Genomic DNA, 12,820 nt, shown 5'->3' with positions numbered 1-12,820 from the left:
CGTGAGCGCGCAGGCGCAGCGCCGTGCAGTCTGTTCCCTCACACAAAGCCCAGACGCGGAGAAAATGGCGGCAGGGGTCGAGGCGGCGGCCGAGGTGGCAGCGACGGAGCCCAAAATGGAGGGGGAGAGCGGCGCGCCCGGCGCGCCAAGCGGCAACGGGGTTCCGGGTCCGAAAGGGTGAGTATGTCGCGGTTTCTTGGCCCGGGCCAGGCATTTCGCGGCGCCGGCTCCGTTAAGTCTGTTGGCTGCTTCCCTCAGGCGCGGCCTCGTTCTAGGCCTTCCCGGCGGGTCTGCCGAGGGTGGGGGCGGCCAAGGCCGTCAGGAGTGCAGCCGGGGGGCCCCGGGAGCGCCTCCCAGATTGCTCTTTCGCTCTAGACCTCGGGGCTCCGCTCTTCCGGTTCCTCCAGGCCGAGTCCGTCCCCGAGGCCGCAAGTCAGGCCTCTGGGCGCGGGATGATGGCGCGGGGCCCAGGGCGGGCGAGTCCCGGAGGCCGCGGCCCCCTCACCTGTCGGGTGACCTTGGGCGCGGGGTTTCTTATTTCCCTCCAAAACCCCACCCCTTACCTGGGGTCTCAGTTTCCCGATCGGTCCGGCGGGGGGCGGGGGCGTAGCGTGCAGGACTTGGCACGCGGTTGGCCCCGGTAAACGGTAGCGGAGGCGGGTGGGGACTGGGACCGCGCGGACAGTTCCGGCCGCCTCTTCCCTCCTCCCGCCGCCGCCCGCCGCCCCCACCCCGCGCCGCGCCGGGTGCGGGGTCCGAACCGCCCCGCGCTCCGCTCCATCCCTCGCCGCTCCTCCCCAGGTGTGCAGGAGGTATTCCTACAGCAACCGGGCCCGCTGCTTCGTGTTCACCCTTAGAAACAAGCAGGGAAAAAGAGAGGAAAAACATCCTTTTCCGTGTTCTAGGGGGAGATTTTCCATCAGTTGCCTGGCTACCCTCTTCCAAACTCCCGTCATCTTTTTGAGTCCTGTTTGGGGCTCTGTCTCGGATCCTTTTTTTTTTTTTTTTTTTTTTTAATTTAATTAAAGCATGATCTTCCCCTGTGAAACCCACTCATTCTGATTACAATCACCTGAAAGAAAAGCGTTTTGGCTCTGACCACTGGTGTGGGGAGGAGAGGAAAAAGCTGGGCACACATTTGACTTCCCACACGTTTTTATAAATTGTAACGTATATATGTATACATAGTATAGAATTTACAATTGTAACTATTCTAAGTGTGAGATTCGTTGTCATTAAGTGCATTCAATGTTATGTAACCATTACTACCATCCATGTCCAGAACTTTTTCAACATCCCAAACTGTAGCGACTAACCAATAACTTCGATTCTCCCCTACTCCTTGTTATGAATTTTCCTTCTGCCCAAATTTTTAATGTGCATGACTACAACTTGTGGGGGTTAATATGAATGTAGTGAAAAACGTTTTATGTTAATGAGCATTACTAAATACTGGCTTTGGTAAACTTAGGTGAGGAAAAAAAAATATGATGGTTGTCCTCAGAAATCAAAAGGAAGGCATTTTGGAAATACTCTCAACACTTTATTATTGAAAACTCTGAAAAGGAATTTGTTCATTTTAGGCTTTTTTCATCATCTGTCCAGGCTCTAGGATTCTGAGAGCCTTGTTCGGAGGGCTTTAGGTACATTTAATGTCCCTAATCTTTTCTCCAGAGCACTTAATCACAGGGTGGAGCGATTCTAACTGCTAGAATCGGGCCGGATGAGAAGTTGAATTCGTTATAGATATATAGCGTCCGGGGTACTTTATTAAATTTCCCGTTTTTCACTGTTCATTTTCAAATAATTTTGTGGCTGATTCATTTAACAAATGTAACACAAACTATTAAAAATAAAAATTTACTCTGCATTGAATCCTTTGCAGCTGGCCTCTTACCCATGTACCATTTCAGAACAGGTGGACAAAAACAAAGCTCGCTGTTAAAAAAATAAATAAAAAATGTATATTTAGTTTAGATTATCGGGAAGGTAATGCTTGTGTTAACTTTGTTTTGCAAGCAAGAAAAAAAAATATTTTTTAACCATTTAGAAAACTCCGGTTAAGGTAATTGACCCAAAGAGTCTTCCAATAATAAAAAAAAGGAAATAAAAAATCTTCCATTTACATGACACTACCCTGGTAACCTCTCACTAAATGCAGCCATTCAAAGTTTATTATTTACTTTTAATCCTCACAGGAGGATATTTTTTCCACTGATTTTTAGAGAGAGTGCAGGAGAGGGAGGTGAGGAGAGGGAGAGAGAAACAAATATCAAATAACAAATATCAAAGCGATAGAGACACATGGATTGGTAACCTCCTTCACACACACACCCCTGGTTGCCTTCCTCATGCGTCCCACCAGCCCAGTCCTTGACTGGGAATTGAACTCGAGACCCTTTGGTATTGGGGCTTACACTTTAACCACTGAGTAAAACTGGCTAGGGCTGAAGTTTATTATTTAAATAATGATTTTAGAAAATATATACTTTTATTGAATTCAGAGAGGAAGGGAGAGAGAAATGAGAGGAAGTGATGAGATAGAGTCATTGATCAGCTGCCTCCTGCATGCCCCACACTGGGGATCTAGCCGGCAACCCGGGCATATGCCCTGACCAGGAATTGAACTGTGATCTGGTTCATAGGTCAATGCTCACTCACTGAGCCATGCCGGCCAGGCAAAATAATAATGATTTGAGTGGGGTTTTGTTGTTTTGAGCACTGTACTTTAAAAAGTATTTCTATACTTGATAAAAGAAAAAAGAATTTTGAGGTACATTATATTCTGTGCTCTGGATTCGAATAGGGGCTCTGGGTTGTTTGAATGCCTGCATCCATTTTTTGCTTTCACTTTGGTCTGGGATTTTAGTCATGGTTACGCAAGTGATAACAGACTACAAACATTAGGCTGCTTGTTTTCTGGTTCTCAGGTGGATTCTCTCATTACAGAGTTGAACACTGAATTATTCCTTCAGTAGTCTGTAAGCACAATGCCTGTGTTTCCTCAGCCATTGCCTTGGTGAGCTGTTTGAAAGCCAAGTAGGTATATGCAACAGTAGAAAGCTAGGAGTGAATTCGTTCCTTCCCTGCCCTCAAGAAAATGATTGGTAGGAAAATATATCACTGCCAAAGTCACTGTGTGCCAACTCTCACTTTTTATTTTTTTTATTTTTTTTTTAAAGTCTCGTTTTTTAAACCTTTTACAGATGAAGGAATTGCTTAGTTTAGATCTCAATTGTAGGACCCTACCTCTTAAGTCACCTGTATTAACTGCTCCCTTAAATGTTGCACTTAATGTTTACCAAGTTGTTATTTTTTGTTAGGTTGTTTGTTGATTCTCACAGCATCCCTGTGAGCTAGGTCAGTGGTCGGCAAACTCATTAGTCAACAGAGCCAAATATCAACAGTACAACGATTTGAAATTTCTTTAGAGAGCCACATTTTTTAAACTACTTCTAACGTCACTTCTTCAAAATAGACTCGCCCAGGCCGTGGTATTTTGTGGAAGAGCCACACTCAAGGGGCCAAAGGGCTCTCTAGGTGGATACAGTTTATGCTGGTAAACAGCCAGGGAGGAAAAGAGCTTGAGTCTTGAGTCAATGTGGGTGGTTAAGTGGGCCTGGAGCTAGAACAGTGTGATGAACTGTGCGCTCCACATCTTAACCATTTGTATGCCATAAGTGTCTATAGCTCAAGCAGTGGACCTTTTAAAATTAAAGTTGTGGCATTTAACTGGTTAAATGCGTTAGAGGAGCTCAGGCTTGAAAGGTTTCTGTGAAGAATCATTTTATATAAGGAATAGTTTTAAAGGAGATAGGAGGGACGGGATGCTTTTTAGGGTATCAAGATTGCACTCTTGATTGAAGAACTCTACAAGTAATATTATTATTCATGAGAATGCCATGGAGGCATGAGAGGTTAGGGATTTTCTATTTTAACAGAGCCCTTAGCCAGTTTGGCTCAACGGATGGAGGCTCGGCCTGCGTACCAAAGGGTCCTGGGTTTGATTTCTGTCAAGGGCACATATCTTGGTTTCGAGCTCCTCACTGGCCCTGACCCTGGTTAGGGCTTATGCAGGAGGTAACCAATCGATGTGTTTCTCTCACATTAATGTTTCTCTGTCTTTCTCTCTTCTACTCTCCCTAAAATTCAATGAAAAAATATCCTCAGGTGAGGATTAACAGAAAACAAACAAAAAAATAAACAGAGAATGTAGCAGTCCTTTGTGGAGTAGGAACTTTAAAAATTGTTTTGTGATCTTTTTTTAAAATATGTGTACTTTTTATTGACTTCAGAGAGGGAGAGAGAGCTAGAAATATCAATGATGAGAGAGAATCATTGATTGGTTGCCTCCTGCAAGTGCCCTATTGGAGATTGAACCTGCAACCCTGGACATGTGCCCTGACCAGAATCAAACCTAAGACCTCCTGGTTCATAGGTCGATGCTCAATCACTGAGGCACACTGCTAGGACCAGCTGTGATCCTTATGTATAGTATAATTCTAGTGTTGTGGAGCAGTGGCATGATAAATTATCAATTTTCAAAGAATGCAGTTAGTGAAACAATTCCAAAGCATATTAGACATATTCTTATTTTAATTAAAATTAATTATGTCTAACATGGAAGGTGCTTTCAGATATCTTAAGCTTGTCTTTACTGATGTATTATGAAATAGATTTATAGAATTTCAGGAAGTTTTGGTTATATTGGTTCTATTTAAAACTTTGGTGGGCGAGTGGGTATCAGAATCAGATGAAATCAAAATCATTGGCAATTGGGAATTGAGAGCCAGGTAGCAAGGAGAATATTGATTGGTAAGACATTTTAGCTAGCCTAGGTATACCACTTACTATGGTTTCATAGTAAGTTTCTTTGAAAGATTACAAATTTGCCCTAACCCATTTAGCTCAGTGGATAGAGCTTCCACCTGCGGACAGAAAGGTCCCAGGTTCAATTCCGGTCAAGGGCATGTACCTTGGTTGTGGGCACATCCCCCGTGGGGGGTTTGTAGGATACAGCTGATCGATGTTTCTCTCCCATCAATGTTTCTAACTCTGTCCCTCTCCCTTCCTCTCCGTAAAATGTCAATAAAATATATTTAAAAAAATAGTGTTGTATAATAGGCACGATAAACACATATTGGAAACTAGAGGCTGGTACATGAAATTCATGTACAGGTAGGATCCCTAGGCCTGGCTGACAATTAGGGCCTTCCTTCATCCTGCAACACCCTGGTGGTGGTCAGTGCACATCATAGTGAGTGATCCAACTCCAGTATCCTAGTTGAACTCCCCAGGGGACACTATGCTTACATACTAGCCTTTTATATATATATATATATATGGATTTTCCTCCTCACCTGCCAAGAGTAAGCAATTAGCCCTGGCTGGTTTTGGCCTGTGGCCTGAAAGGTCCAGGGTTCGATTCCAGTCGGGAGCACATGTCTGGGCTGCCGGCTCAATCTCTGGGGAGGGGGCGGGATGTGCAGGAGGCAGCTGATCAGTGATTCTCTCTCATCATTGATGTTTCTCCCTTTCCTCTCTAAAATCAATAAAAATATATATTTAAAAAAAGGGAAGCAATTGGCAGATTTTGGTGCATAACTTTCATGTGAAATAGACAGGTTCCTTCTAAGTCTGATGTGCAGCCAGCCTGAGAAAGGTCTACTGTAAATCTGAATGGACAGAATAAGGAGTTCTAGGGATCCTGAGACCTCGAGTGGCCATACCTCCCACATCTTCCAGCTAGAAGTCTATTTTATGTTGGTATAGTTCAGATCTTGTAGCAAGCTGCTTTCTTTAGTTTTGCTTAGGGATAATATCTTCATTGGGTTCCCACTTGGCACCCTTTTATTTGGATGTGAGGGACTAGTTTAAAAAAGACAAACCACTTTCTAATTTTTCCAGATAAGTACGTTAAAAGAAAGTCTTCCATATATCACCCAGTGTTTGAACACCATTCCTCCCGAACACAAGTAAGAATCCTGGAATAAAGATCAGCCCTTTTATTCAGTGAAGGTAGTTTTGTAAATCATCTGTACCATAGTTTTTGGCTTTTTGTTTTTTTCCATTTGTGTCATGGATCACAAATCCGCTGCTGGAATTTGTGGTTTGGGAGTCTCAGGATTCTCACCAGTGGAAAGATCAGGGTTAATGAAGTAGAAAGTATACTCAGTGCCTTGAGAAGAACTATGGCTACCAGCCAGCTCCCCCAGTAGTTCCTGATCAGGAACACAGGTGTTGCCGTTGTTTGGCTGTGGAACAGGAAGTTTAGGAACAGCCTCACTTTGGCTGTGCACACACTGGCCTCTTGTCCCTAGGCTATGCCTGTCCGGCCTAATGTCTGGTTTCGTGCTTTGGAAGTTTGCATTTCTTGTGAACCTTTTTTAATTTCCTAATCTAAGCTGAATTTGTATGTATGGAGTTTAGAACGGAAATGTTACAACATAGAGGCACCTAACACACCAAGGAGAAAAGTATTTCAAGAAAGGCCATGCCCAGAAAAAGCATCCACCCTTCTTTGCAAAAGTTGGGATAGTTTGTGTGCTGACTTTAATGTACCAGGGTTGCTCTGACTTTGGTATTCCTAGCGTCAAAGTTGGGTTGTGTAGAGAATAGTTTCTTTCCCTTAAAAATTTTTTTTGTGGTACAATACATGTAAGAGTTGCATTTTAACCATTTTAGGTGTACAATTCAGTGGCATCAAGTACAATGTTGTACATTATACCACACTCTACTTTCCACTTCCAGAGCTTTTATCATTCCAAACAGAAACTCTAGCTTGTTTAACAGTATATTTTCAAAATTCATCTGTGTTACATGTCTCAGTATTTCATACCCTTTTATGGATGAATAATATTCTATTGGATTTATATACTACATTTTGTTCATTCTGTTCATCTGTTGGTGGACAATTAGGTTGTTTTCACCTTTAGGCTATTATGGATAATACTGTTAGTGGCATATAAATATTTGAGTCTTTGCTTTCAGTTCTTTGGGAATGAATTGCTGGGATATGTAATGATTATATTTTTAAAATATTTTTTGTTTTATTAATCCTCACCTGGGAATATTTTTTCCATTATTTTTCAGAGAGAGAAAGGAAAAGGGGGGGGGGAGGTAGGTATCGAGATCTACATGTGAGAGAGACACATGTACTGGTTGTCTCCCACACACACTTGGGAGTGGTGACAGGAGGTGAACTGGAAACCCAGGGAGGTGCCCTTGACCAGGAATAGAATTTGAGGCCCTTCTGTGCAAGTGCTGATGCTCTAGCCACTGAACCACACCGGCCAGAGTGTGGTTATACTATGTTTTTTAACTTTTTGAGTAATTGCCACACTGTTATATAGCAGCTGCACCTTTTTTGTTGTTAATCCTCACCTGAGGGTATTCCTCCTCCTCTTTTTTTTTTGAGTGGAGAGGGCAGGGGAGAGATCAAGCCTGCAACTAAGGTACATGCTCTTAATTGGATTGGAATTGAACCCAGGATTCTGTATTCTGCAGGCTGACTCTATCCCCTGAGCTAAACCAACTTAGGGCTTACATTCCCACTTAAAACAATTAAAAACACATTCACAACAAAAGGCACTTTTATTTGTGAAGCTAAAATTGATTGGGTCTGTGTGTATCACTTCATTTCTGTTCCATGAGATCTTAATCTTTTTTATTTTATTATTTTTTTAAATCTTTTTTTTAAAGTTTTTTAAGAGGGAGAGGAAAGGAGAAGAGAGAGAAACATCGATGTAAGAGCAGAACATTGATTGACTATCTCCTACAGAGGATTGAGCCCACAACCTGGGTGTGTATCCTGACCTGGGATGGAACCAGCAACTTTTTGGTGCATGGGACAGTGTCCAACCATGCCCAATCTTTCCTTCTCTTTTCTATTTCTGTCTTGGAACTAAAGCACCCAGGCAGGAAGTTGGCCTCTTACTCCCATCTCTGTTATGCCCCATAGCAGTGTGTGAATGGCTAGAGAGCACACTTTTCTTGGGACCAGTTTCTTTTTTTCCCCCTTTTATTGTAAATACATATTTTATTGATATCAGAGAGGAAGGGAGAGGGAGAGAGACACAGAAACATCAATGATGAGAGAGAACCACTGATCAGTTGCCTCCCTCATGTCCCACACGTGGATTGAGCCCACAACCGTGGATTGAGCCCACAACCGGGGATTGAGCCCACAACGGGGAATTGAACTGTTTCCTCCTGGTTCATAGGTCAACGCTCAGCCACTGAGCCATGCCGGCTGTGTTGGGACCAGTTTGATAGGAGGGTGTAAGGGGTGCACTACAGCAATTTCTCTATGGAACACTTTAGTTTAAATGTCTCATCAAAATTAATATTAGTCTTGTGTTGTATGTAACTTTGTGTGAATTGTAACGTGACAAATGAAATACTGTCTTTCATATGTGCTAACATATGGACCCCCTTTCCTTTTTCTTTTCAATTCAGGGAAGGAGAACGACCTACTCAAAATGAGAAGAGAAAGGAGAAAAACATAAAAAGAGGGGGCAATCGCTTTGAGCCATATGCCAACCCAACCAAAAGATATAGAGCCTTCATTACAAACATACCTTTTGATGTGAAATGGCAGTCACTTAAAGACCTGGTTAAAGAAAAAGGTAATGGTACTGGTGGTTGAGTAGGGTAAGAAGGTTGGTGTGTCAACTTTTCTGTGGCTAATTCCTTGGTTACTTTTTGTCAGTGGAAGCTGTCTGGGTAGAGCATGTGTTCTGTCCAGCCTTGAGAGTTAAGCCCTCCTATCCACCCTACTTTTATTTGTGGTCGTGCACCTGTTTGTCAAATAGGGTGGTTTGATGGTCTCTTGGCCTATTAATGATTTTATTGGCTTAATATGATATAAGGCTTCAGTTAAGCTTGAGGGGAGCCTCTTTGTAGTGAGGACATTTTTTTGAATTTTTCATAATAGGTGGGAGAGGTGTTACATTTTCTTGATCTCTGTCTATTTTTCTTTTTCTTTTTAAGCTTTTAAATTCTTGTGGGAAGGTAGTTTAAATTTTGTGGATGTCTTTCTGAGATCAAATTTGGTAGCTGGAACTTGTGCTGTTCAGATCCTAAATTATGAAACATTAGCTTGCGCTAAAATTGTTAGACTTCTCCCTTCCCCACCTAGGGGAAAATTCTTAGATTGGCAATTGGAGAGCTCATAATAAGGCCTGTCCTGTGTAATGCAGAGTATTCAGGTGCACATCAGTAACAGCCCAGGTGTCCAAATTTGGGCTTAGGGCAGGGAAAACAACAGAAGCTCTGCTGCCACCAGGAGGTCCGAGGGGGTCGGTTGCCTCCATGGTCCTCTACCTTATCCCCTGCACACACCATGGTGTCCTCTCTTTCCCACACTCTTATTTTTCTGTTTCTCTGTCTTCCTTTCTTTTCTGATTCTTGGCCCTGCTGGTGGCACTCAGGGCTAAAGAGATTGCTCAGCCCCGGTTTAGACAAAACTGTTGATAGAGAACAATTTGTCTAATGCCTTGAGGTCTCCCCTCACTCCATAAACCCAAGGGAAACTGAGACTCAAATTACTCTTAAACGCAAGTTTTTTTGAAGGTCTGAAAGGCATTGGGTGTTGTTTTTGTTTTTTGTTTTTTTTTGAGCATTCATAATGAAAAGAGATTTGAGCTTGATTTGTTAAATGATTAACATTTCAGTGACAGAGATGCCACTTGGATATGTTATTTTGGTATGTGTATGGTGCTCCCAGCATTGGGTTTTGAAAATATAATTGGCCCACTTCCATCATTGTCCCATCTTTCAATTTGATCATGACATGCACTAGGCATTGGAACTTCTTTGTACAGTTATGTATGCTGTTCCCATGTAGTATTACTCCAGATAACTTAGATGGAAAATGTTTTGGTGTGAGATTTGTTTTCCTGCCTTGATCAGCCAAATCATTCCTGCCAATGCTCCTAGGGCAAGAGTGAAGTTTCTTTTTGTCTGAAGGGCGTGTCATGTGGCATCCCAGATGCAGTGTTCTTGGTTTTTGGGACTGCTGCTTCAATATAAGTTTAGAATTTCTGTACGGTAAAGTTGGGTCTCATTCGAATTAGTTTTTGGAATATCACCAAATTTGTGTTCTTGTGATTTGGTTGAACCACTGAATGGATACTTCCATTGACAATAAGGTATACTAGTAGTTCCAAGAACCAGGAATGTGGCTTTGAAAATGCAGAATTTTGTAAGCGATTGCAGGCCAAATTATTTTTTCACTTTAAGGAGTGTGTGAACCAGTTTTGGGACATGATGGTTAAAGTAGGTGACATTTTTACTGCTTTACCATTCAGTAATTCAGTTTTGGAAGCCTTAAAGCTGGTAGCAGCAGCAGCAGCAGCCATGACGTTTCTGGATGTAGAAGCAGTTCACCTCAATTTCCTATTGAACTGTATGAAGTGTGGAGCCAGCCTGGTGGTTTATTTGGATACTTCCAAACTGGTTCTCATATTCCTCTGGCATACTGCTATGAATGCCCTGGCTCAGCCCTTTCAGTGTATTTTTGGTGGTGTAATTTAGAATTACAGGTGTGCAGTAAATTAGTTATTTTTAACAAATCTTAAAATGTTCTTGCTTAGATCTCCCCTGTACAGGTTAAATTATTATACTTTTCCATTTAATTAAATTATTAGCCATGTTAGGTTGTGAATAAAGGATTCATAAGAGTAAGATAAAAATTTTTATGGTAATGCTTATATACAGTATGTGAACCCTTAAAAAATTTACTGTTTGCATACATATGACTCCTTAAGAAATATTTTTACTCTATTATGTTTTCAAAAAAATCTATATTTTTAAAAAATAATATTTTTATTGATTCAGAGAGGAAGGGAGAGGGAGAGACAGAATCATCAGTGATGAGAGAGAATCGTCAATCTACCCACTAGAGGTCAAGCCTGCAACTGGGGCATGTACCCTGACTGACCTTCTGGTTCATAGGTCAGTGCTCAACCACTGAACCACACCATCTGGTTCATATTATTTTATTCATGTCTTGGTATACCAAAAATAAGTTTACCAGATATACCAGTTAATATTGGCGGATTTTGTAATCAAAGACAACACTATAATTTCCAGAGAAACATCAAAGGTGCTTTATTCACATAATGTCCATCACTGGCTACACATTTCCCCCATCTTTCAGGTAATTTGTGGATACCGTCCCAATAGAACTTTTCTTGTTTTGAGACAGACCATTCAGAGACCCAATTTCCACTTCTTCATATGTTTTTTTTTTTTTTTTTTTTAAATATATTTTATTGATTTTTGTACAGAGAGGAAGGGAGAGAGATAGAGAGTTAGAAACATCGATGAGAGAGAGTCATCGATCAGCTGCCTCTTGCACACCCCCTACCGGGGATGTGCCCGCAACCAAGGTACATGCCCTTGACCAGAATCGAACCCGGGTCCCTTCAGTCCCCAAGCCGACGCTCTATCCATTGAGCCAAACCGGTCCCGGCTCTTCATATGTTTTGAAGTGCTGCTCAGAAAGTGTGTGTGCCATCGATCAGAACAAGTGGTAATCTAAGAAGCAAGGTCTAGTGAATACTTAGGGTGGGATAATACTTCCCAGGCGAGATCTTTTAATGTGTCTTTAATGGTTTTGAAGTGTGTGATGGTGTGTTATGAAGCAAAATTACTTTGCTGTTTCTTCTGGCCCATTCTGGTCATTTCACGATCAAACATGGTTCAGTTTGATTATTTGTTGTTGGTAGCTATCAGTATTAACAGTTTCACCTGGTTTTAGAAGTTCATAATATACCACACATTTCTGATCCCACCAAACGCAGACCATTGTCTTCTTTCTGAAGCAATTCAGCCTTGCAGTCGATGTTGATGGTTGACCTGCATCAAACCATGATTTTGTGCATTTGGGATTCTCAAAATAAATCCACTTTTTATCACCAGTCACAATTCGATGCAAAAAAAAGAATTTCGTGCCATTGAAGCAACATTTTACTGATGACTTTACAATTTTCCATTTGTCTTTTGTTCAGTTGATGTGGCATCCATTTTCTTTTTTAAAATTTTTTCCCATTGCTTGTAAACGACCGGAAATTGCTTGTTGAGCAACGTTAATCTTTCTGCTAGTTGTTTTTGAGTTTTGACACACATTTTCACCCAATAATGCTTGTAATGGTTGGTCTTCAAACTTTTTCGGTTGACCTGCACGTTCTTTGTCTTTCACATCGAAATTAAAGCGTTTAAACCGGAGTTCACAAGTATCTTGAGATGGAGCAGGTTCACCATAAGCTTCCCGAAGCATACCATAACTTTTTCTTCAAAATAAAGTAATGAATTAAAACTTCCCGCAAATGCTCTTTTTTTTGGGGTGGTGGTGAGGGTGGGGACACGAAATTTGACATTTTTAAGGGTAAAAATATGTGCTAACACCTTCAGCAAATTTGACATAAAAAGTTTTGAAGCTTGCTGTTAATACAACAAAATAGCAAACATATCAAATGCATTTATATCACATATGTGTAACTTCATCTATTGGAGAAAGTCCACATTATTAACTGGTACACCTAGTAAATAGTTATTTGAAGTCTGAAATATTTATGTAAAATCTGTTGCAAATATGTTTTAAGGTTTTTTTAAGACTTGTTATTGCACAGGGAAGGAAAGTCAAGGGTACGTGTCTGAGAGACATATCCTAAAAGCATTAGTCACAAAATGATCTCTACTACGGGCACAACAGAGATTTGGGCTGTCATAACCCAGTCACTCTTATCAGTCTGCATTTTAAGAGTCTCTCCCTGATGAAATTGTCCTGTTTCAGAAAACTAGTGGAATAATTTGT

General features: G+C 41.5%; 1 protein-coding gene across 8 annotated transcripts in view; it reads left to right on the top strand.

The window, feature by feature from the left end:
- HNRNPM (heterogeneous nuclear ribonucleoprotein M) overlaps positions 1 to 12,820 on the top strand; it is a 45,653-nt gene continuing 32,833 nt past the window's right edge. For 2 of the 8 annotated variants that reach the window (XM_084884819.1, XM_084884818.1), the window contains exons 1-2: positions 1 to 177; positions 8,458 to 8,627. In XM_084884819.1, coding sequence (XP_084740945.1) covers positions 65 to 177; positions 8,458 to 8,627 — 283 coding nt within the window. In that variant the 5' untranslated portion in view covers positions 1 to 64. Of the gene's footprint in view, positions 178 to 8,457; positions 8,634 to 12,820 lie in introns of those variants that run through there. The other 6 variants (XM_084884826.1, XM_084884821.1, XM_084884824.1 and 3 more) reach the window with 5 other exon arrangements.

Source organism: Pipistrellus hanaki, assembly GCF_964339955.1.
Source record: "Pipistrellus hanaki genome assembly, chromosome: 5".
NCBI lineage: Eukaryota > Metazoa > Chordata > Mammalia > Chiroptera > Vespertilionidae > Pipistrellus > Pipistrellus hanaki.
This window is presented reverse-complemented; position numbering and strand designations above follow the sequence as displayed.